This window comes from Amphiura filiformis, chromosome 11 (genome assembly GCF_039555335.1).
Source record: "Amphiura filiformis chromosome 11, Afil_fr2py, whole genome shotgun sequence".
Classification (NCBI taxonomy): Eukaryota; Metazoa; Echinodermata; class Ophiuroidea; order Amphilepidida; family Amphiuridae; genus Amphiura; species Amphiura filiformis.
The window spans coordinates 40721322-40747194 of record NC_092638.1 but is presented as its reverse complement, the minus strand read 5'-3'; the positions used below and the strand labels follow the sequence as shown (position 1 = coordinate 40747194).

Genomic DNA, 25873 nt, shown 5'->3' with positions numbered 1-25873 from the left:
TTTCCGCTCACATGTGTCACATCCATGGTACCTGTCACATCCAAAATAGTTTCTTCAAAGAACTGAGATTGGAATAGGGCTAGGATGCCAATTTGAAGTTATTTCATTACAGGTTTGTGGGGGTTCAAAAAACACAACAAATCTTTAATTCAGTATGCTTTCTTTAATTGTGACAGGGGACTCAAAAAGCTTCAGTTTCCGTTCACATGTCACATCCTCAAAATTAGTAGTTTTGGGGCAAAAAGACTTGAAGAACTTGATATTTGACTTTCTAAAATAGGTTTATTAATATTATTTCATACATGTCACATATGATTATTTTATGGCTTTGTTGTTGTCTTTAGGGGACAGTTTTGTATACAATTTATAGAAGTGGATGTGACATTTTCAATTGTGAACGGAATATTTCAGGATTATAAACATTTTGCTTGTCAAAAATTCAAAAATATAAAGGGTCAGGAAAAACATTGTAGCATCAATGCTCAATTCAATAGAATCTCACAAAATATATGTGTTAGAAGTGCCAAAAGCTTACATTTTTGATAAGCAAATACTGTTTATAATAATGAAATATTACGTTCACAATTGAAAATGTCACATCCGCTTCTATAAATTGTAAACAATGTTTTAAAACGAAAGCTAACACAGGTTGATATGTTTCAATATATCCCATTGAATTCACTGAGTGTGTGAAAACACTTTAAATCATTATTTTCTCAAACATACTTTGGTTTAGTCCCAAACAAAAATGTTTGGTAGACTCATAACCGGTGCGATCTTACCTTTCCGATGTTGATTAAGATACTTCTTGCATCGATCCCGAGATGCGGAAAAACCAATAGTCATTTTGTCCCACATAAATGAATAAATAACAAAAACCCCGATCCCCGGTGGACTCACCCAAAAGGTGACGCCACACCATATGATCGCCCCTTATCCGACTTGGGATCCCCTACCGGACCAAACTTGTAGGGGGTGGCGGGTCCGGGATAATCAACATCGAAAGGTAAGATCGCGATCGGTTATGAGTCTACCAAACATTTTTGTTTGGGACTAGACTCAGTACACCGGTCGATCTTACCGCTTCCGATGTTGATTAAGATACTTCTTGCATCAACATCTGAAAGATCGATCTAGCAAGTAACCGACGGATGGAGGTACAAGATTGGTCAGCATCTGATCAGGGATCGGGAGCGGGTAACGATGGTTTTCGCGAGGTCAGAAATATTTCCCCCCAACGGTCGGGAAAACAAGAAAGACCACGCGATCACAGACATAAACCTCCTTACTTAATAAGTTTGGTGGTTAAGAATAGCGACACTGGTTCTTACCATGCTGAGTATTCTGTATAGTCTGAAAACCTGGTACCCGTACACCACCGTATTATGATCGCCCGAACAATGTCCCGGTAAACCTCCCGCCCCGCCTCTGATTACTAACGTAAACGGAAGTATCGTGAGAGAAGGGCGAAGGTGGCTTCCGGGACACCGCCTGCTAGATCTCCTCAAGGGACAACCGAACGGTATACCCAAGATGATGAGATAGCTCGTGTCGAGTGGGTCGTGGGACGCGAAACCTTCGCGATCCCCGGACCCCACTAACACCTGGACCAGCCATTGCGACAGCGGCTGGACCGAAAAGGCTCTGTAAGGGTGATGAAGGCGGTCGTGGGTCCCTCGCAAGGCTTGTGTTCGGAAGAAATAGTGCTGCAGCGCCTTATCGGACACCCCAGCCTATCTTTGGCTTCAGCCGAACCTTGCCCAACCCTGGGGATTGGAGAGGGACGAATGTCGGTATGCACCGCGCCCGCTCAGAGTCACGAGAACAGAGCGCCGAAACAGTGTCGCTCCAGTGTTTGTGTACACGGAAGCTAACCTCGAGACCGTGTGCAACTCAGCACCGCCGCCCCGAAGCCAACGCCAAGCCGGAAAGCCATCTTGAGAGTTACGTATTTAAGCGTCGCTGTTGACGGAAGGTCAAAAGGGTGACCCTTAAAGTAATCTAAGACTGTGTTGGGATCCCTTAGGAGGATCACTTTCCTTTTGGTAGACACTCGCTGAACATACCGTCGAGGCGAGACTAATAAGGTAACCATCGGTTATGATAGTCGACCGCCTCGAAACCTCGGTGAATGGAGAGGACAGCTGACTTATAGCTGGCCCCAGTGGCCCGCTGAAGTCTTGCTTGGAACTTTTCTGTCAGAAACTCCGAACTAGCAGCACAGAGGTTCTAGCGGGAGAGCTATTTGTCTCATTGCACCAAGCGTAGTATGGAGCCAGACTCTGGCTATACGCACGGAGGGTAGACTTCCGCCTAGCCCGGCGATGAGAAAAACAGCTTCTGATGAAAAGTATCCCTCCGCTGCTGCGTTCCTGGTAAGGGCCATGCAGCTAACTGCAGGTGCTCTAGTGATAGACTGGTACCTCCGCCCGGGCATCCGGAGTAGGTCTGGTACTGGGAGTGCCAGCGGCCTTGCCGCTAGCAGAATGACAATGCAGTCTTCCCACCCGATCTTGGTCACCACCTCATGAGTAGTGAGATCGGAGGGACTGCATAAGCTGTCATCCTCCCCAGTCTATGGACAGAGCGCCCACGGTGAATGCTTGGGGGTCCGCGACCCTTGAGCAGTACACCGGCAGTGGATGATTGCGATGAGATGCGAACAGATCTTTCGAGGGGTGGTACATCCCCTTGAAGATCGTCTGAGCGACCGGCGGAGCAAGGGACCATTCTGCTGGTCCCGACACCCTTCCTCGTGACAGATTGTGCGCGAGGATGCTGGTGACGCACGCGATGTGTATCGCTCTCGTCGTAATCTGCCTGAACTTGCCCCACCCTATCAGGTGTCGTGCCTGCAGGCTCAATCGTGGTGGCCCGGAGTCCCCTTGTCTGTTGGGGTAGGCTACCACGGTTGTGTTATCCGTCAGGACAACGGTATGTGATTCCACGATCACCTCCTCGTAAGCGAGGGAGGTTGATGTGAAACTCTGTCTCTATGGCCCCCATGGGCCCGAGACGGAGTCTCCGTGGATGTGGACCCCCAGCGCCGTTGTGAGGCTATGGGCGTCACTACGGGACATACCGGGGGTGCAGGAAACCTGACACCCTGGGTCAAATTGGGCTGATGGGTCCACCACCAGAGTTCTCTCGCGCGATCTCCGACAACGGAACCGCGAGGGATATTGGTGACGACTGGGCCTGCAAGCAGGCTAGAAGGTGTAGTTGGGTAAGCCTAACGAGAAACGGCAGTACAGTACGAGGTCTACCATACTGGCCATTAGGCCTACCACCTTCATCCATGCCACAGCGGGTTTTGCCCGAGACTCGGCCAAGAGTCAGGCACACCGCACCATGTTCGCCACCCGCTCGGGTGAGAGCACATGCGAACCCCTCCGTGAGGGTGATCTGGGCCCCTACAAATAGTGGTGTTCTGCGTCGGGACCACGCTGGACTTTTTTGAGCTGATCAAAAAATCCAGGGTCCGCACCCCACGGACTATCAACCCCATGAGACCCGTAGTCTTCAGTGGAGTGCGTCCGTGATATGAGCCAAACGTCCAGGTAGCAACTGATGTTGACACCCCCTGTGCTTCAGGCACGCTGCCACCGCTCTGACCAAGAGTGTTAAACACCCTGGGAGAGATGGACAGGCGGATGGCCGGTATCAAAACTGGTAATTTTGATCCTGTACCTAGAAGCGCAGATGCCTCCGATCTTGAGAGGCGATTGGCATATGCAGATAGGCGCCCGAGAGATCTAGCGATGCTGTTCCCATGCCCCTGATGGGGCAGGCTAGCACCGAGGCGAGAGTCCCCATTCTGAACCTCTTGGGCCTGAAGAACGTGTTCAACAGCCTGCGGTTTCGGATGGGGCTCCCGTCGCCGGTCTTCCTTGGAGCCAATGGCTCCAAGATCACCCGTAGAACGGGGGTAGACAGGACAATCGCCCGCTTCGTGAGAAGCTGTGTGATCCCTGTCAGTAGTGCCCGACGCTGGGGCCATCTGACGGCACTACTGTGGACCTCTGAAATGTGCAGACGAATGTGGGGAGACTGGGTTGCCAGTCTGTAACCCCCACTCACCACTGACCATACCCAGGCGCTCAAAGAGATGGTTTCCCACCTCTGGGTGAAAGCCATAAGCGGTCGCCCACTGGGAGATCCCCTGTGGAAAAACCGCTGAGCCCCCCAGGAATGCTCTGCCTGGCTGGCCTTGGAAGAGCGCTTGCTCTTCTTCAGGGCTTGCCAGGTGTTCCTGTGGTGCGCTTGGGGCTCCCAGAAATGGGTGCTACAGAGGTAGTGGGCTCGGTACTGTTGGTGGTGCACGGCCTGCTGAAGTCGGAGCTCCTACCCATGGTAAGGGCAGTTTCCGACTTCTTCAGAGTGCTCCGCTGGTAACTTCTTTGCACGGTCCTCCACCGTAGCGCAGAAGCATCCAAAGAGAAAAAGGACCCTGCCTTTCCATCGCGTTGAGCGATTGGAGTGGCAGGCCCCACCCCCCGGCGCTGAGTGGACACCCTATGGGCTAGGCCCATGGAGCTCTCGTTGAGGCTAGCTGTTAGCACCGCTAATAGGCTCACCTCGCGGAAGAGCTCAGATGTTGTCTGAGCGTGATACGCTTGACGACATCTGGGTCCCTCTCGGATCCCCTCAGGTAGGTCCCGTGGTCCTCCGCTGTTACACGCAGAGGAAGCGTGCAAGCACGCGGCGCCATAGCTCTACTGAGCTCGACAGCCCCACGATATCTACCCGTGAGGTTTGCCGGGAATGAGAGTGCAGGCGTCCCCTGTGAGGAAGCAGCAGCTGAGCATCCTACTGAAAGGATCCCTGGTCCTCCTCCATGGACTCCCCATAGGGGGTGTCCGGAGGAAGATCAGTGCTGTTGCTCCCCTCGCTGGGCAGCGGGGAAGGAGATTGTAGTGATGTCACTACCGGACTCAGCTTCCGACTCCTTTCCTCGCCCACAGTATCCGTGATCATGCCCGATGATGACGGTAACTGAGGACGGGCATCTGAAAGCGGGTAAGAAGGCATAACCACTGTGTGGCTCGCCGACTACCTGCCAGCAGAAGAGGGAGTACTCCCGCAAGACCCTGAGGTATCCGCCATGGCACCACTGGGTCCGCGATGCTCTCGCAGCCGCCGTCCTAGCGCTTAGCAGCACGGGCCTACCCTGATCAAGATCTGGGTTAGCCCCATGCCGGCTGGCCTGGTCAACAGCTGATGTTGGTACTGCATGGCCATCGCTAGGCGACACTTGCCACGGTGCTAGGCCGTGGAAGAAACACCCTGCGGCGGGTACCACGGGGCATACCCAGCCGGCAGCTGACCCTGAAAGGATCCGCCACCAGGGTAACCCCATGGTACTGCAGTACCAGCACCGCCTCCCCCCCCCTTGTTGCCACAGAGACTGTGGCGACTAAGGCGGGTGCTGCGGTACCGGTGCGGTATCAGCGTGGGTACCCTTGAGGGTTCCCAACTGTGGACCGCTGTACCCTCGCCACACTGCGTTCCCTGTTTGGGGGATCAAGCTGTGTGCTGGCGTGGTACCGGTGCGGTACTAGCATGGGTAACCGTGAGGGTTCCCGGCTGTGTACCGCTGTATGCGTGGTTCCAGCGTAGGTGCCCGTGAGGGCTCCCGGCTGTGTACCACTGTACCCATGCCTCACTGCGTTCCCCGCAAGGGGATCAAGCCGTGTGTATGGGTACCCCGCTATACCGACTGTCCCTTGGCTAGAGGGAGCTTGCCTAGTACCACGGGTAGCTGAGCGTGCATACCCCGATCAATCACCTCGCCACCTGAATAGGCAGCGCCAATCAATGGAGCTATGCCCTGTTGATTTGACAGTGATCGATCAAGAGAGGGTAATTGACCCATTGGCGATAATGGATCACCCACGCTCCGCTGGCTCTCGAGGACATAAGTGGGTTGTTGATCAGCTAGGCTGTTCAAGCTACTTACTGTACCCTCTAGAGCTTCGCCCAAGGTCGCTGTGTGTGGCGGACCACTCACGGCAGCTATGGGCGGTGCATAGCGGCTACCACTGAAGTCAAGCCGTAGGCTCGCCTTTGTAGCTGCCACCGAATGCACCTGGGTCGCTGTCCCGTGAGAGACTGCGAGCCCAACCCCTGAATAATCGCCAGCCAGTCCCTGTGGACAGCCAGCAGCTATTCTAGGGCCCAGGGTATCACTCGGCGGTCCCGCCATGGAACGCTGCTGTGTGACAACCCCAGTTGGTTCTGCTAAGACTACACCCACAGCGCTAGCCGCGGTATCGTCCCTGCTGAACCCATGCATGCTAGGGTTCAACCCAGGCAAGCCGGGTACCCTTGCATGCTGCCCGTCGCTGGCTACTACTGTGGCTGTTTGAGCCCGTAGATATGCCTGCAACAGACGGGTGTCCTCCTGCTAAAAACCCGTGAGGATTTTTGGCTAGAGGACTGGTATCCTCCTGCTACAAAACCCGCTAGGGTTTTCGCTGGTGGTTACCGCTCTGCTGCCTGCTACTTTGCTCCGACGTATAGTCAGTGCTTTCGCTGGCTGCTGAGCCTTTGGACGCGCTTAGCAGTCCCGAAGGAACCGCCTGCTTGTCCGGGGACCGGAGCCCCTTAAGCAGACCTGCCATGACCCATAGGGGCTGTCACAGCAGAATCTACCGTGTCGACTGGTATCCTCCTGCTGCAAAACCCGCTAGGGTTTTCGCTGGTGGTTACCGCTCTGCTGCCTGCTACTTTGCTCCGACGTATAGTCAGTGCTTTCGCTGGCTGCTGAGCCTTTGGACGCTTAGCAGTCCCGAAGGAACCGCCTGCTTGTCCGGGGACCGAGCCCCCTTAAGCAGACCTGCCATGACCCATAGGGGCTGTCACAGCAGAATCCACCGTGATCGACCTTACCAGTGCCCTTGGTAGATTTCTTCTTCGTCTTATGGCGATGATGGAGCCTATCCCAATCGTCAAGCTGGAACTCGGAGAGTCCTAAGCAAAAGAAAGACATCTAGAAGATCGTGAGCACTCCCTGAGGGTGAAACAGAGCGGTGTGGGTCCGCTCCGTCACCAGGGAAGGGCAAGCCCTACAGGGCCGAGGCGAAGCGAGGGGAAAATGGTGGGGGGCACTCCCCCCCCCCCCCCAACACGCGACTCAAGCCCAGTAAGCAAACCTGAGCACGGAGGCTGGTCGCTAACGTTAGTGGTAAGGTAAGGACTGGCTAACTTTATTACTAAATGTCAGACGGGTCCCTACCAATCCCCACCGTATGAATATCTGATTAACTCGTCTTATCGGACGGTAATGAAGACATAACGATAGAGTAATCACCCTAACATAGCAACAATAACCTACCGTACATGAAATACAATGTGTATGTACAAACATCTATTGTAACTTACAGGCTGCAATGGTTGTTTTACGTACGTGGGAATGCCATTTTGAATTGCTCGTGTGTCCCGTATACAAACGGAGGCACGATATGTAGCTAAGTTTTGGATCGTTTTTTGTCACTTTTTCGCCAGAAAATGCCGTCAAAACTATCCTCAGCCGAACAATACCGGTTTGGTTTTACCTAAGGTGTGAACCTACAACCGTATATCTCGCCTTGGTCGAGAAATTGATACACAGTGCTATGAACAATCGATAGGCACGTCTGTGTCAGTCGGAGACCAAGGAGGATAAGGGACGATCATATGGTGTGACGTCACCTTTTGGGTGAGTCCACCGGGGATCGGGGTTTTGTTATTTATTCATTTATGTGGGACAAAATGACTATTGGTTTTTCCGCATCTCGGGATCGATGCAAGAAGTATCTTAATCAACATCGGAACGGTAAGATCGACCGTGTACTGAGTCTACAGTGTGTGATTTCCGTTCACATTGACATCAGTCACATCCAAAATTGCACAAACATCAGAATCTTGAATTTGACCTGTGTTTTCAAACTGGCTAATATTATTTGTGAACATTACCCATATTATGACCTTCAAAGCTATGAAATATCAGAGTCATTCATTGATAATTAAAATTGATGAGTAAACCTTTTCATGTCAATTTCCCTTTTTTACCACAAAAATTAAGTAGCCATAAATTTGTCATTACACAACCAAATTTGCCCAAATTTGGCCAGAAGTAAGCCTACATGTATGACATACTAATTTATGTTCAATATCTATTATAAATGTATTGGACAGTCAAAGTTTAATATACACTACTCAATATTTATCAACTTTGTTTAAAAATTACATAATATGAGATAATAAATCATAATTTTCTTCGAGAAGTAGAGAGATTTAAGTTGGAAATAGTCCCAAACAAAAATGTTTGGTAGACTCATAACCGGTGCGATCTTACCTTTCCGATGTTGATTAAGATACTTCTTGCATCGATCCCGAGATGCGGAAAAAACCAATAGTCATTTTGTCCCACATAAATGAATAAATAACAAAAACCCCCGATCCCCCCAGTGGACTCACCCATTCGGTGACGTCACCTACGATAATCACCCCTTATCCGACTTGGGCAGCCCCTACTCGCCAAACTTGTAGGGGCGGTCGGGGTCGGGATAATCAACATCGGAAAGGTAAGATCGCACCGGTTATGAGTCTACCAAACATTTTTGTTTGGGACTAGACTCAGTACACCGGTCGATCTTACCGTTCCGATGTTGATTAAGATACTCTTGCATCAACATCTGAAAGATCGATCTAGCAAGTAACCGACGGATGGAGGTACAAGATTGGCCAGCATCTGATAAGGATCGGGAGAGTGGGTAGCATGGTAATCGCGAGGTCAAACTATTTCCCCCCCCTCACGGCCGGGAAACAGAAAGACTACGTGAACAGACAAAAACCCCTGAACTGAAAGTTCAGTGGTTAAGAATAGAAACACTGGTTCTTACCATGTTGGAATTCTGATTGTCCGCAAAACACCTGATACCCAACCACCATATTATCTCCGCAGAATAGCCCTGGAGAACTTATCGCCTGGTCGTTGGTTTACGTTTTTTTGTAGTAAACCGTGGAAAAGGACGACGGGTTCTTCCAAGACACAGCCTGACAAATCTCTTCTATGGGGACCCCCCTATGGTAGGCCCACGAAGATGAGATAGATCTGGTTGAGTGGGCCTTGGGGCGGCGTCTTTGCCGCCTCGAGTCCACCAACACCTGGACCAGCCACCGTGCCAGAGTCTGTTTAGCGGCTGGACCGTGCGGTTCTGCGTGAGTGATAAATAAGCGGTCATGAGCCCCTCTTAAGGTTTGTGTTCGCCAGGTAGTGCTGTAGCGCCTCACCGGGCACCACAACCTGTCTTCGCTATTGACGAACCCTGCCCAATATTGGGGAGGAAGAGGGCGAGTGTCGGAATGTACTTCGCTCATTTTTTGCAAGGAAATCCGGGCGAAGAAACAGCGTCGCTCCGTTGTTAGTAAATCACGGAGGCTGACTTGAGACTGCGTGCAACTCTGAGCAGCGCCGTCCGAAGCCAACGCCAGAAGAAAGGCCGCTTAAGAGTGACGTATTTAAGGGTTTTGACAGGGGCTCAAAAGGGGACCCTTAATATACTCCAAGACTGTGTTGAGGTCCCATGGAGGGACCACCTTCCTTTCGGCGTGGCGCCGTTGAACATACCGTCGAGAAGAAGACTTAGGGACCCATCTGAATTGATAGTCGACCCGTCTTCAAATCCCCGATGAATCGAGAGAATGGCTGACTTATAGTTGGCTATCGATGCCTGCTGAAGTCCTGACCTGAACTTTTCTGTCAGAAAATCTGCCACTCGGGGCACAGGGGCTCTAGTGGGAGATGTATTGCGCTCATCGCACCATGCGTAGTAGGGAGCCAAACGCTGACTATACGTGACGGAGGGTAGACTCGCTCTACCCCGGCGATGAGAGAAGCAGCTTCTGATGAAAAGCCTCCCTCCGCCAAGACGTTCCCTGATAAGGGCCATGCAGCTAACTGCAGGTGCTCTAGTGGTAGACTTGGTACCTCTCCTCCGGGCATCCGGAGTAGATTTGGTAACTCGGGGAGTACTCGCGGCTGAGCCGCTAGTAGATCCACCATCGGTCGAAACCACAGGTGTTTCGGCCAGAACGGTGCTATCAGAATGACGTTGCACGCCTCCCTCCCGATCTTGGTCACCACCCTTGCGAGCAGTGAGATCGGGGAAAGCGTAAGCAGTCATTCCTCCCCAGTCTACGGACAGAGCGCCCACGGCGAATGCCTGTGGGTCTGCGACCCTTGAGCAATACACCGGCAGCTGATGATTTCGATGAGATGCGAACAAATCTATCGAGGGTGGTACATCACCTCGAAGATCGCTCTGGGCGACCTGCGGAGCAAGGGACCATTCTGTAGGTCCCGACACCTTTCCTCGTGACAGATCGTCCGCGAGGATGTTGGTGACTCCGCTATGTGCATCGCTCTCAACGTAATCTGCCTGGCCTTGCACCACCCTATCAGGCGCAGTGCGTGCAGGCATAACCGTGGTGACCTGGTGCCCCTTGTCTGTTGAGGTAGGCCACCACGGTTGTGTTGTCTGTTTGGACAACGATATGAGATCCCACGATCACCTTCTCGAAATGCTGGAGAGTTCTCTCCACTGCCCAAAGTTCGAGAAGGTTGATATGGAACTCCGTCTCCGTGGCCGACCATAGGCCCGAGACTGAGTCCCGTGGATGTAGCCCCCAGCCCAGCTTTGACGCTGGCCGGTCGTCACTACGTGGACGCACCGCTGGTGCAGGAAACCTGACACCTTGAGTCAAATTGGGCTGATGGGTCCACCACCAGAGTTCCTCTCGCGCGATCTCCGACATCGGAACCGCGAGGGATATTGGGTGACGACTGGGCCTGTAAAAGGCTAGAAGGTGTAGTTGTATAGGCCTCATGTGAAAGCGGCAGCACGGTACGAGGTCTACCATACTGGCCATAAGGCCCAAAACCTTCATCCATGCCACAGCGGTGCCCCCCTGACTCGCCAAGAGTCGGGCACACTCGCCATGTTCGTCACCCTCTCGGGTGAGGGCGCCGCGAGTCCCCTCCTTGAGGTTGATCTGGGCCCCTAAGAATAGTGGTGTCTGCGTCGGGACCAAATTGGATTTCTTGACGTTGATCAGAAATCCCAGGTCCCGCACTGCACGGACTACTAACTCCACGAGACACTGTGTCTCCAGCGGGTGCGCCCGTAAATGAACCAATCGCCCAGGTAGCAACACATGTTGACTCCCCTGCGCTTCAGGTACGCTGCCACCGCCTGACCAGGAGTGTAAACACTCTGGGGGAGGTGGACAAGTCGAATGGCAGGCATCGAAACTGGTAAGTTTGACCCTGTACCTTGAAGCGTAGAAACCTCTGATCTTGAGGTGCGATCGAACATGCAGATATGCGTCCGAGAGATCTAGCGATGCCGCCCACATACCCTTGATGGGGCAGGCTAGCACCGGCGAGAGTCTCCATTCTGAACCTCTTGGGCCTGATGAACTCGTTCAACGGCTTGAGGTTCAGAATGGCCTCAGTCGCCGGTCTTCTTTGGAGCCAGAAAAACGTGCTCCAAAACCCCTTGGTGAAAGGGGGTAGACCGGGACAATCGCTGCTTCGTGAGAAGCTGAGTGACCTCTGACAGTAGTGCCCGACGCTGGGGGCCGTCTGGCGGCACTACCGTGGACCTCTGAATCGTGCAGGCGCACGAGGGGTGGCTGGTAAATTCCAGCCTGTAACCCCCACTGACCACTGACAATACCCAGGCGCCCGGTGAGATGGCATGCCATCTCTGGGCGTAATGCACAGCGGCCGCCCACAGGGGAATCCCCTGTGGAAGTCCAAGGCCTGCCGGCATGGACTGTCGACCGCCGTGCCCTCAGGACCGATCTGGTTTGCCACCCTTAGAAGAACGGCTCTTCTTAGGGGGCTTGCCATACGGTCCAGCACTACTCTTGCGCTTCCCAGTTTTTTTGGGAGGTGCTGGAGTAGCCTCGGGCTCGGGTGTAGTCTGTGGTGCGCGTCCTGCTGAAGCCGGAGCTGGCGCTGAAGAACGCTTAGAAGACTTCTTGTGCTTCTTCTTCGCCTTACTGCCCTTCCCCTTGGTCAGGGCAGCCTCCGACTTCTTCAGAGTGCTCTCATTGGTGGCCTTCTTTGCCCGGTCCTCCTCCGTAGGGCAAAAGGCCTGTCCAAAGAGTAGCCCCTGTCCCACCGAGTCTGACTTCTTCATTGCATCAGCAAAGTCGGAGCCGTAAGTTGACTGGAGGGACAGACAGGCATTCTCCCGGCGGCGAGATGACATCCTATGGGCTAGGCCCATAGAACTCTCGTTGAGGTTAGCTGTTAGCACCGCTAACAGATTAACCTCGGAAGAGTTCCGACGCGTTGCCCGTGGTCGTTCGCTACCTTCCTACCGAGGTGTGCTCGGCAAGCGTGGTAGCGACGCTAGAGACTCTGATAAGCGGCGTGCTCGCTTATCGATGAGCTTTAGCTCCTCCTCCCACTGGGGGAGAAGCGACCCGTCGCGCCTTGGCCGCTAGCGGCAGGCGCTGGCAACGCGTCTGGATCCATGTCAGGGACCCTGAGGTAGGTTTCAGAGTCCTCCCATGAAACACGCAGTGGAAGCGTGCAAGCACGCGGCGTCGAAGCTCCAGCGAGCCTGACAGCCCCTGAAACCTACCCTTGAGGTCCGCGGGACTGCAAGTGCGGGCGACCCTTGTGTGGACGCGCTAGCTGGGCATCCTACTGAAAAGATGCCCTGGTCCTCCTGAACGGACTCCTCCTGAGAGAAAGCCAGGCCCAAACCTTGGGCCACACGGCTCATCACCTCAGCGGTGTCCGCAGGCAGACCAGTGCTAGCGAGTTCCGCACGGGGAAGCGGGGGAAGGAGACCTGAAGCTAGCTGCACAGTCTCATCAGACTGTGAGTCGCTACTGGTTTCATCTTCCGACTCCTTTCCTCGCCTTCAGACTCTGACTCACTCTCTGATGAGGAAGAGATCTGACAACGGGCATCTGAAGGTGGACAGGGCGGTGTCGCCACCGTGTGGCTAGCCAACTGAACACCAGCAGAAGAGGGAGTACTCCCGCTAGACCCCGAGATGCTAGCTATAGCACCCCGGGATCCGCACGCTCTCGCTGCTGTCGCCCTAGCCATAGCAGTGTGCGGCCTACCCTGAGCTGTATCAGGGTTAGCCACTCGCCGCCGGGTTGGGTAACAACTGGTGGTACTGCTTGCCCAACGCTAGGCGGCACTTGCCACGGTGGAAGACCGTGGAAGAAACCACCCTGGCGGCGGATACCACGGGCATACCCTGTTGGTAGCTGACCCTGAAAGGATCCGCCACCAGGGAAACCCCATGGAACGGCAGTACCAGTACCGCCTCCCCCTGTTGCCACAGAGACTGTGGTAACCAGGACGCAGTACTGCGGTACCTGCGTGGTTGTAGCGTAGGTGCCCGGTAGGGCTCCTGCCGCGCACCACTGTACCCATGCCTCACAGCGCCCCCGCTAGAGGATCAAGCCGTGTGTATGGGTACCCGCTATACTGGCTGTCCCTTGGCTAAAAGGAGCTTGCCTAGTATCACGGGTAGCTGAGCGTGTATACCCTCGATCAGTCACCTCGCTACCTGAATAGGCAGTATCAATCAATGGAGCCATGCTCCGCTGAATAGATAGTGATCGATCATAAGAGGGTAATTGACCCATTGACTGTAATGGATCACCCACGCTCTGCTGGCTCTCGAGGACATAAGTGGGTTGTTGATCAGCCAGGCTGTTCAAACTACCTACCCTAACCTCTTGAGCCTCGCCAAGGTCGCTGTGTGTGGCGGACCACTCACGGCAGCTATGGGCGCGTGCATAGTGGCTACCACTGAAGTCAAGCCGTAGCTCGTCTCGGTAGCTGCCACTGTTTGCACTTGGGTCGCTGTCCCGTGAGAGACTGCGAGCCCAACCCGTATAGCCGCTAGCCAGTCCCGGAGGACAGCCGGCAGCCATTCCAAGGCCCAGGGAATCACTCGGCGGTCCCACCATGGAACGCTGCCGTGTGACAACCCCAGTTGGTTCTGCTAAGACTACACCTGAAGCGTTAGCCCGGTATCGTCTCTGCTAAACCCATGCGCACGTTTTCATTCGACCCTTGCGGGAACGAAAGGCGTGCTGCGTGCCGTGGATCAACCCAGGCATGCCTGGGGGTCCGCTGGCACGCTGCGTGCTACAGACCGGCCGAGGCAAGTCCGCTGCACGCTGTATGCTAGGATTCAACCCAGGCAAGCCGGGTACCTTGGCATACTGTCCGTCGCCGGCTACTTCAAGGGTGCTAGACCCACTTTCGTTAAGCCAGCAATAGACGGTGTCCACCTGCAAGAAGCTCGCTAGAGATCTCACTGGTAGACTGGTACTCGCCTGTTAGGGCAAGTACCGCCCTGCTGCCTGCTACTAGCTTAGGCGTAAAGTCAGTGCTTTCGCTGGCTGCTAGGCCTTCGGGCTCGCTAGCAGTCCCGGAGGGTCCGCCTGCTTGCCCGGGACCGGAGCCCCAGAGGTTACCTTAGCGTGGCCCTTGCCGCCTCGCTAGTACCTACCATATCAATCTTACCTGTAGGCTTCTGTTTCTTAGTCTTCGCGTCTTCTGTCTGTGTCGAAGACCTAAGCGAAGCGCTACTTTCTAAATCCTCGAAGTGGATGTCCGATAAGCCTATGCAAAAGGAAGCACACTTATTTGATTTAGAGCAATCCCTGTGGGAGTAGCAGAGTGGATGCGGGTCCCACTCTGGCACAAGGGAAGGGCATGATTGACAAGGCCTAGACATTGTAGTAATCGGGAGCGTACAGCACTACCCCGAACACAAGCTCAAGCCCAATAAACAGACCCACACGCACAGTGGCTGACGCTGATGTAGTGGTATGATATAAAAATATATATACAAAGGGATGAAAAACTGAAAACCTTTTTGGGAAGATTTGTCAGGCTGGTCCCTTCGGAAACCCACCGAACTCTTAGCAGTAACTCGTCATCAGACGCGTACTGAAAGATATAACGATAGAGCACACCATAAACATAGCGATAATCACTCACCATACATGTATACACAGTACTGTACAAACATCTATTGTAACTTACTAGTCTGTTATAGTTGTTTTACGTGAGAACAAAAATAAAATGGCGTCCTAAGGCGGCCATTTTGAAAAGCGATGTCCCGTATATGAACGGAAACACACATACAAGCTAAGTTTTTGGATCGTTTTTGTCACTTTTCTAGCCGAAAAATGTCGTCAAAACTATCTCCCTAGCGACTATACTGGTTGGTTTTTACCTCAGTGTAACAAACAAACTGTATATCTCGGCCCTTTGGTACGTAATGATACTTAGCGTTGGTAAAGAAAAATCCACACGTCTATCTCATCTAGAAACCAAGGAGGATAAGGGGTGATTATCGTGTGTGACGTCACCGAATGGGTGAGTCCACTCGGGGATCGGGGGTTTTGTTATTTATTCATTTATGTGGGACAAAATGACTATTGGTTTTTCCGCATCTCGGGATCGATGCAAGAAGTATCTTAATCAACATCGGAACGGTAAGATCGACCGGTGTACTGAGTCTGATATTTTTATGAAAATCTGGTCTTATTTGGTTAAGAAAACCCCTATTAAATCAAATTTAATCCATTTTGAAATTTTTGAGGTTTTTTCACCAAAAGTGGCGCCTAACCGTGAAATGGGCCTTTAGTTATCCTCGGGACAACCTCCATATTTTCCTTATTTCGGACACTGTTTTCTATTGTGATCACAATTTCTGCCTAACTTTATTTTCTAGTTAAAAAGTTTACACAACAACGTACCATATATGTGGGTAGGGTTGGAAGTGGTCCTCGTTCTGGTCGTTGAAGAAATGGACCTTCCAGGACTCCTTTCTTCAGCATATGGATAAGCAGCTTAGCGTACATGTTACGATTTTTCCTGCCAGTTGTTCCACTCCCGGGAGACTCACAAAGCTTCTTGATCCACAGTGCACATTGCTGTCTCTCTGTACATAGTAAGTCAGAAGGCAGATATTTACGATTTTATCTCTTGGTTGAGGCATGATTGTGTAAATGTGGTGATAAGTACTATACTTTCTAATTTCTAAGAATGGTCAAGCTTTTGTCACAGATGTCTCCAGTGGCGTGCGCAGGTCTCGATTCCCCCAACTATTCTAACATTTTGGGACCGCTTAGCTCGCCATAGTAGCTAATTCGCCAATTTTTCACCCCATTGGCAGCATTTTCCCTGACTGCCTGACAAAAGTGGGGAGAAACACATAAATGTATGCTTTGCCCCCACTTTGCACATGCCACTGGATGTCTCTGACTTCATCAGGACTGTTGCAAGGACTGCTGCAGTCCTGCTGATCAGTCCTGATGAAGGAATTGTCTTAGATGTTTGACAAATAGGTCCATGCATGCATTTTGTATAATAATGATAACCTATTGATCAAGTTTCTAACCTGCAAGAAAAAAGCTGATTGCACGCAAGAAATAATTCTTATCCAGAAGAAAGAAAAACTTATTACATACTCAAAAATCTTCTTTTTTTATCTCAGAATTTTTCAGAAGTGAAAGGTTTCTCCTTCATATTTTTGGCAATAAAAATAGCCATTTTGATGAGATGAGGTGAAATTAAGTTATTTAAACATGCATTTTCATATAATAACACTAAATACAGGTCCGATTTTGAGGTGAAATCAGTTTCACTTCTAATTCCCTTTTAGGGGTTGGGCCAGGGTGTTACGTTGGGCTTGGTTGGGTTTGTATAAATGTAGTTCTGGTAAGAGCAATGTTTGAGAGATGGGTTACAGTATATGTATAAGGTTAGGAAGAACAAGTTATACATTTTAATTAAGATATAAGATATAAAATTTTAAAAAATCAAAAAATCATTAATTCTATTTTTTTTCTCAGAAAATGTTTGGTACTGTATCGGGTTTTGGTATTGATTAAAAAAATATATATAAGGCCGTGTGTCTTGACTTGGGACCCTGGAAAAGTGGGAGGTGTGACACTTTGACTGAAAATTGCAACTTTTCTCTTTAATTACACTATGAAGACAGCATCATAATCCTTCAAGTTTACATTCATTTGAAAGCTAATTTATTCTGCTTGAACATGATACCAAAAGATAAGTAATACGACATTGCTAATTAATTTTACGGACCAATAAGTTAACGAAGTGCAAAGTGGGAGGATCACGGACACGGATCTTCGGACACGGTACAATGTAATCTCTATGGGGAAAATGAATTTTTATAGGTACCAACTATGATCCACTTGAAATTTTTAGTAATTTAATATTGTGTGGTTAATAGATGTATTTGAATGGACTTATTAATAGTTCTGCTGTAATATTTTATGAATTTTACTTTAATTATACAGATTAATGACACTTAACGAGCTGCTAATTAAGAGTAAAACGATGATGCGACAAAAGCTCTGACATTCAGAAATTGTGTTGGGAGTTTGAACCACTGTGATAGAAGTCAAATATCCACCCTCATTAATGCTGTATTTTAGAAGCAAGTAATTAATGAAGAATTAAACAAATTGTTGGCCTGTAATGTTCTAAATTATTAGATTAATGACACTTAACGAGTTGTTAATTAGCAAAGGCTAAAATAATTTTGCCATCAAAAGCGAGTCTGATCATTAGAAATTGTATGAACTACTTTGAAAAACTACATTGTCCTACAGGTCAAACACTATACTCCCTCTCATTTATGCTGTTATTGTTAAGCAATTAATAATATTAAAAATAAAATGCAACATTGTTTAATATAACTGATAATTTAATTATCATAATCTAAGTCCAGGAACAGAGTTGACAAAGTGTCAAGAACTAAAAGTAATGGCCCATAACAGTTCCAAACACTGAAGCTCCGCTCTGTAGCATTTGTTAACTGTGATGGATAACTGAATGTCAGAGAGCTGTCATGTTATTGTATGGCATGTTTATAAACTGAGTTTCATGCTTGTAAGGTTCGCAGAATCAGACACCAGCAAAGATCAAAAGTCTTCTACATCTAAAGCACCAACAAAAAAGTGTCATATTGAAACTGAAGAAATGGCAAACATTATTGCCAAGGATCAGTAATTGCCATTGAACCATCAAGTGATTCATATGATTACCACTTGTTTAAAAGTTGCATCAGAAGGCATTATTACAGTCAATGAAGTAGCTTTTGTTCTTTCTGACTATAATCATACATTGAAAATGTCGATTGTAGATCAAGCCAGGAAGCAGCAACTCCACGGCTATGGAATTTCACTCATAATTATCAAGTGACTACAAGAGAAGGGTGTTTGAAAGTAGATGAAAGACCAGCCATGTACCAAAGCAAAATATTGTACAATATTATGTTGGTATTGACCTTTCACAGAGCAAGAAAAAAGCAAATTATTGTGTTCTTCAAAATGCAGACCATGAAGACATTTTGTGTTCATTATCGTGACTGCGCTTTGATTCAGCTAGGATAAACAAGATGGGTAAAAACTGAGGATTAAAGCATGTTAGACAGGCTCATAGTTATGCCTTGTATTTTTGATGTTTAGAGAGCATGTGTGTATAACCAGAAAGCACTCTGGACATGATTTTCCTAGACATGTTATGCTGAAATAACAATGTGACGATTTTTACAGCAAATTTTATAAAGGTAATTTTCATCCTCATGTATCACGATTACCTTCATAGGGATACCTGTAAAACTATACATATTTAGAATGCTCTTGCCTTGAATAATCCAATTCTGGCATAGATTTTACTCAAGGATGTATCTTATCAGTGCATCAAATTTTTTGAGTCATACACTTTTTTATGGAAAAATCACCGATATTTGTACTTGCAACTTCTTAACCCTTACCCCTATCAAGAAAATAATGTCATTTTTGAATTCCTTGGAGCAAAAGCTTCAAAAATATGTATACTTTTAATAGGGTGAGATGTTTAGTTCTTGCAAGCAAACGTTTGAATCAAAAAAGGCGTAAATTTCTTGAATTTTGTCGGTGTCACGCAAAAGGTTCCCAACTTAAGACACGCGGCCATAAACTGTAAAGTGTGATTAAATATGCCTACATAGTGCCTTACTGATTGAGTTAACTGGATTGCTTATTAGACTTACCTGACTTGTGTGGAAGCCTGAGTACTTGAGGCTTCATATCAACCAGAAACTGATCAAAAGCTTCGTCAAGTTTCTGGTTAGACTCCTCCATGATAGATTCCCTTGAAAATAACAAATCAAGAACTTTAAAAATACAGCAAGATTGTAATCCTGGAGACAATGGTTAGTAATGAACTTAGTCAGTTTCATAAAATGTCATCAATGTCTGAGCATGAGCTGATGATTTACTCAAGCGCTCTAGCTTCAAATTTGCATGCGAGTTACACATAGTGTGCAATTTACTGCCTGCACGTGTGAATGTACAATTTTAGAGCTAGCGGTTGATATGACAAGGCCTTGTGAATAGAAATGTAAACAAGCAGTCAGTCCAAGTTGGAAAAACCCATTCCTATTTTCTAGCGCACAACAAATCAGACTTTGCTATTTAGAGGGGTAGCGTACCGTCCACGACTAGTTCTACAGATCGCACAGTAAAAAATCAGTGAGTGATTGGAATAAACAAGACAATCATGACAGTGGAGCCGGGGATATAAGCTCAGGTGGTCTTGGACGTTTCTTGGGTAAAATAATTGTGTTTTGGTATTCAGCATGATTCTTGCTTCGTGCATGTACAGTTTTTGCTGTGCATGTAGATTTTTAGGCTGCATGCACCAGTGCAGGCAGTGTTCGAAATATTCCTCAAAAAGTTACAGGCCAGCCGCGCTTGACCTTAAAAAATTACCGGCCAGCCGGGCCGGCAACTAGATGCCAGTCAGAAAAGTTACCGGCCAGGCCAAAAAGTTACAGGCCAATGGCCGGCTGACCGGCCCTATTTCGAACGCTGAGTGCAGGTAGGAAAAAATTGTAAATCGAACACTGGTTACGCATTTGAGGCTAGAACCCAAAAGCTATTGTTTTTCAGTAGAGCAGCAAAGTCAATTTTTGCAACGCAATTGAACGCATGTTATTTTTTATATTTTGTTGATTTTGGATTCATGATAGTTCAGTCTGGGATAAACGCTCGATAGGGCAATCAGCGGCAATTGCTGCATAGAGCGAAATCGGCGAATTTGGAGACATTAAACTTTATCAAAAAATTGAGAATTTTGTTCAAACATCAGATTATGGTACATATATGTACTTCGCTTTTTATTCATCCAGTAATGATTTTCAAAATTCCAAGTTTAAAGTGTGTATTAATTGATGTGCAAAGTTGCAGAATTACTTTCTTTAAGGTGTGCACAGCCATTTTGCTGTACAACTCCCCATGCGCACAAAGTCACGTGAGAGTGTCATGCCCTTATAGGACCTGCCGCTTCACATTCTAAATTCATCCAGAGCAATTGCATCTCATTGGGCAATTAATTTCAGAAATGTTACTTTTTTTTATCCATTTGCATCCGAAAGATGAGGCTATATTTACCCACAAATCCATGCACATGGCTATTACCCCAAGACAGAGAAATTGAAAACACTCGGACGCAAAATTTGCATGCATGTTGGCAATCAGACACGACAACCATTTATTGACTTTTGTTAAGACCCGCACCAGTACCTACAACAAATAAACAAACAAACAAACAAACAAACAAATTCTCAGCCGTATAATTGCCAAATATATAATAGGAGATTCTCTAATCGAAAGCTTAATTACCCAACCCAAGACTCTAGCGAAACAACGACCAAAGGCGCAGAAAATCTCGTTTTAGCAAAACCAAATGTGATCCAAACTTGCACTCTGGTGGCCGCCACCCGAGGCTAAATTCTGAGCGTTTGACCCCGAACCCGTGGATTATTCATCAAATATCATGGCTGGAAACTCAACAATAAATTATGGTACTGGTGCATACAGATCCCACGCTCCCAAGTGGAATTCCTGAGACTCTTCAACAGGTGGTCTACCTGAAGTTACAAGGGATCAAGTCTTAATGTTAGCATTCTATGACATATACATATATCATAATAAATAAATACAGAAAAGATAATTCAAAACCCAGCATTATTTTCTTTTTGCTTACTGTGTGAAGTCTTTGACCTTATAAAAGACTACTTTACTGTTTTTGATGACACCGGACCTGTGCCTGCATGTAACAATACGATTGTCAATTCCTGTACATATATATAGTTTTGACGACTTACTTTTTCTCTTGAACTATCATTCTAAAAAGTTTGATACAGAACAATTATATAAATTTTATGTAGCAACATATTGAACACATGATCTAATTAAACAGTGTACATTGTAAATATGAAGATCTGAGAAAGGGAAATTAATTGCAAGTCACATGTAATTTTAATGATCGGCGTCAACTCTTTATTCCTCCCTCCTTATCTACAGGGACCATAATTCTTGATTTTTCTTTTAAACTTACAGACAGTTAAATGCTTTAATTAACTATTATTTAACACACTACCATGTAGTAGATAAAATATATCTGTATTTATACAGGTCATTATCTCATTACTGTCACACATAATTATATTTTACTTCCTTCTCACATGTCCACACAGGGCGCGGTGGGTGGGAAGATTTTTGTTGTTGTCGTGTCCAATACAAAACCAACAGTGAATAAATAACCACCTAATCACGCCTGAAACCCATGAGGCGGCCAATCCCATTGGTTCCCGGTCGAGCCAGACAATACAAATTTATCTGCATGACAATGATTGACATCTGACCCGTAAACAATAACATGGATTGGTCCATTTCTCAACAAGGGTAAATTGAGTTTAACTTGTTGCACTGTGTTAAACTTTATTTTCAGATGGCGACTTTTTCCTTTCTTTATTTCTTTCTTCTCTATTCCTTTTCCTTCCTTTCTTTCTTTAAAGAAAGAAAGGAAGTAAAAGGAAGTTAAAACTTCTTCGCATTCTTTCTTCCTTTCTCCCCTTCTTTCTTTCTTTCTTTCTTTCTTTCTTCCTCCCTTTCTTTCTTTCTTTTTTCTTTCTTATCTTATTTTCTTTCTTTCATAGGCATATATACTTTCATTCTTTCCTTTTCTTTTCCTTTCTTTATTTCTTTCTTCTCTTTTCTTTTCCTTCCTTTCTTTCTTTCTTTCTCTTTTCTCTTTCTTTTTCATTCTTTACTTTCTTCCTTTATTTTCATCTCTCTCTCTTCCTCTTTCTTTGCATTTCATTTAATATCTTAAGTTTGTCTGCGACCGCTTACGCTTGCGCTGCTTTAATTTGCGTGTTGCGCCATTTCTAGTACGCACCTTTTAACATCGCGTTTCTCATTTTTGTTTTCGCGCTCATGAGACATTCTCTATTTCATCACTTTGATAAAGTACTTTTGTAAGAAACGCGTCAGTGTATTATTTTATATTAAAACATCGTTGAACAACACCTTTTTGTTCAGTTTCTTTTCACTCTTTACCATGCGATGTAACGTGGGACTCTAAACGTTTTTCTAAACCAACATCGGATACTTGCCGAGAATCAACATGCTTTCCAGAGAGGGCGATCCTGTGAGAGTCAGCTCATCTTGACATTCCATGATTTCACTCATAATCATAACAAACGCATTACTACCGATGTAGCTGTGTTAGACTTTTCGAAAGCGTTTGATGTTGTGCCTCATCAAAACTTCTCCATAAAATAGATTTTTATGGTATAAGGGGGAAAACCAAAAATTGGATTTCAGCATTTCTCACCAATCGTCTGCAGCGAGTTGCTGTCAATGGTGAATTCTCTAGCTGGCATGAACTACTTAGCGGCGTACCTCAGGGGACGGTACTGGGCCCACACATGTTTCTTCTTTTTATAAATGACATTCACAATGCTGTTGGAGGTGTTACTAGACTTTTCGCAGATGATTGTCAAATTTATCGAAACATCAATTCCGAGGCAGATGAAGGGCTGCTACAGGCCGATCTTGACAACCTCACTAGTTGGGCTGATACATGGGGTATTGGGGTATGCGCTTTAAATGCTGGAAAATGTAAAACGATGCGAATGAGTCGCAAACCCAACGCTGGTGAACCTTCTTATGAAATGTCTGGCACTCGTCTAGAGGCAACCACAGATTCTACATACCTCGGGATAATCATCCAAAATGATCTTGGGTGGGAAAAACAGACTCAGCATGCAGTCACCAAGGCAACAAGAGTCTTAAATTTCATCCAGCGCAATTTCTACATGTGCTCCAAGTCTGTTAAAGAGAGGCTTTATCTAACGCTGGTTCGGCCACACTTAGAGTATGGAGTTGCTGCGTGGAATCCATACAAAAAATGTCACCAGTCTGCGTTAGAAAAGGTGCAACGTAGAGCTGCGAGATTTGTTCAAGGTGACTACAAGAGAGTCAGCAGCGTTACAGAAATGTTATGTTCTTTGGGATGGGAAAGGCTGACAGACAGACGGGAAACCCACCAAGTCACACAACTTTACAAGATCATCAACCAAGACATTGACATAGATTCATCCGACCACCTCAAACCAAAACTTCAAAGAAACAGGAGGGGAAACAACACTCAATTTGATATACCACACTTCACATCTACGGCGTATAGCAATTCATTTTCTCCACGGACCACAAGACTTTGGAATGACCTACCTCAAGACATCATTGACATCCCTACCCACAAGACCTTCAGAGACAGCTACTTGGACTACATTATTAAAGACAAGAATTAGACAACCACTCCTAGCGACCTCCTAGCAAAGCTCCCAAGAGGAAGATTCAGGAGGAAACCAGCAAAGTACAAAGTAAGTAAAGTAAGAAGGAATGCGGCAAGATGTAAAAAACAATCTGACTATATTTACGTATACAATGTACACATTTTGTACAGACTCTCTGGAGAACTTTATATTAACTTGTTTGTATGGAGATGGTTATATACCGGCTCCATACACCCGATGTATGTAAACCCTTCCCTAAGGCAGCTACATGTATTACATGTAAAAATAAAAAACCCTAAAGTAAAGGAATGCCGGTATAACAAGCCCCGTTGCAAAGGCTTTAAACAAACAAACAAACAATAGGTATGCCAGGTGAATTCAAATTTGCCATCAAACTGCATCCTTTATATATCAAATTAAAGCCCTTGAGTAAAGAAAGCCAAAACTGAAAACCTTTTTTCATAGCACAAAGTTACATCTTGTCAAAGATTGACTTTCATCAAAAAGATTCAGCTTGCAAAATTCCCAAAAAAAGCATTTTGGTGGTGTTTCTAGATCTTAGTCTCATGTTGATAGCAGCTTTTTAATGGAATTGCTATCAAAATCACTCTAAAATTCCATGTGCGAGTGACTTATCACCATAAAAAATCATATATTTGGGTTAAGTGAAGTATAGACAACATATTTATGTAGGTTTCCTTGACCGGCCAGTTCTTTTATATTTCTATGTAAATATATATGTATCATGTATAGGTCACCCCGGTCATCCGGTACTTATTTTACATGACGCTACAGTCGGCTACACTTACGCTTTTCAACCCACAATAGATCGTGCAGCTGAGCGACTACTTGAAGACTTGTTAGCAGAGCTCATTCAGTTGTTTACGTTCTGTTTAAACCTTGAATCGAGCAAATTTCTCGGTCGATTTCGGTAAAATAAAGGTTAAATACTTGGCGAAAATTGCATTTTATGTGAAGCTGAACACATGAACATATAGAGGAGAGTCTTTATTTTTGTTGTTGGCTGGAGGCCCCATGTAGAAATGATAGAAATGGTAGTATTTTGGCCGATTTGAAAAGGGACAAACCACAGAAAACTAAAATTTGACTTCTGAATCGGATTTGTTGTCAACGGAGGTCAACGGCTTGTGACGTCACTCCGGGGTCACCTATTGTGTTCTAGGCGAATTTGGCTGACTATAATTAAAGACAGAGATAAAAAGAATTTATTGCGTCTGATGTCACTGTCAATTACGATCCTTGATTGGTTTAACACAGGTTAATCAGCGCGTAAAAGGTAGACCGATCTATCTGGTGCTGATCGGAGTAAAGGAATAGCAGCAAATGGCGAAAAAGTCCGTACTTTTACAAGGCAAAAAGCAGCTTTTCTAGGCATTGTGGACATGGTGCCTTCCCCAAAGAAAGTTTCCAACTATAAAGACCTAACTTTTGAGATGGTTTGCATTTCGAAAGGTGCAAAATTAACAATAAGGCGCCCGCTTATAAATCCGCGTTCAGCAAGTCATCATCACGACACTTGTAAACAAACCGTGCTCGAATTTGATTGACAGATGACGTCAGACGCGATAAATTCTTTTTATCTGTGTCTTTAATTATAGCAAATGTGTTAATTAAGGTTTGCCTGGCATACCTACAAACAATAACATCATGAGTTCATGAATGCACACACTGAGGCTAGCTGAGCTGACACCACAGGACATTAAAAAAATTAAGCTTAACTAATTTATGTCAAATATGCAATAAACATATGTCGCAATGCCTTAAAATACAAAATTCATATCCTTTCAAACGCATGTTCTCAGGACAAGCATGTCTACTCACTTGTATTTCACACTTTGTGTCTCATTTCCTGTCCAAAACAAAATCGACGCTGATTTCTCTAATAATTTGTCGATTTGTTTTGGTCGGTAATCCATGTATTCCAGCCGTTCAAGGTACCTATGAATAATTAAGCAGATGACGTGTTTACCAACTCTGAGGACGTAGTGTTTCGTCTGTTTTGACCCCGGTTTTGACGAATACAATGTCAATCCAAAGCCGGGATCCAAAGATAATATTCAAGTTATTATTTATTATTACTACTGCTCTTATCATTCATTATTATTCTTCTTCTTATTATTATTATTATAATTATTGTTATTGTTATT

At 46.8% G+C, this 25873-nt stretch overlaps 1 protein-coding gene across 1 annotated transcript in view; it reads right to left on the bottom strand.

The window, feature by feature from the left end:
- Positions 1-25627, bottom strand: part of LOC140163683 (centrosomal protein of 112 kDa-like) — a 105872-nt gene extending 80245 nt beyond the window's left edge. Inside the window, 3 exon segments of the mRNA XM_072186998.1 lie at positions 15802-15986; positions 19110-19210; positions 25548-25627. Of these exon segments, the coding sequence (XP_072043099.1) occupies positions 15802-15986; positions 19110-19200 (276 nt within the window). The 5' untranslated portion in view covers positions 19201-19210; positions 25548-25627.
- Between the last annotated feature and the right edge of the window lie 246 nt (positions 25628-25873).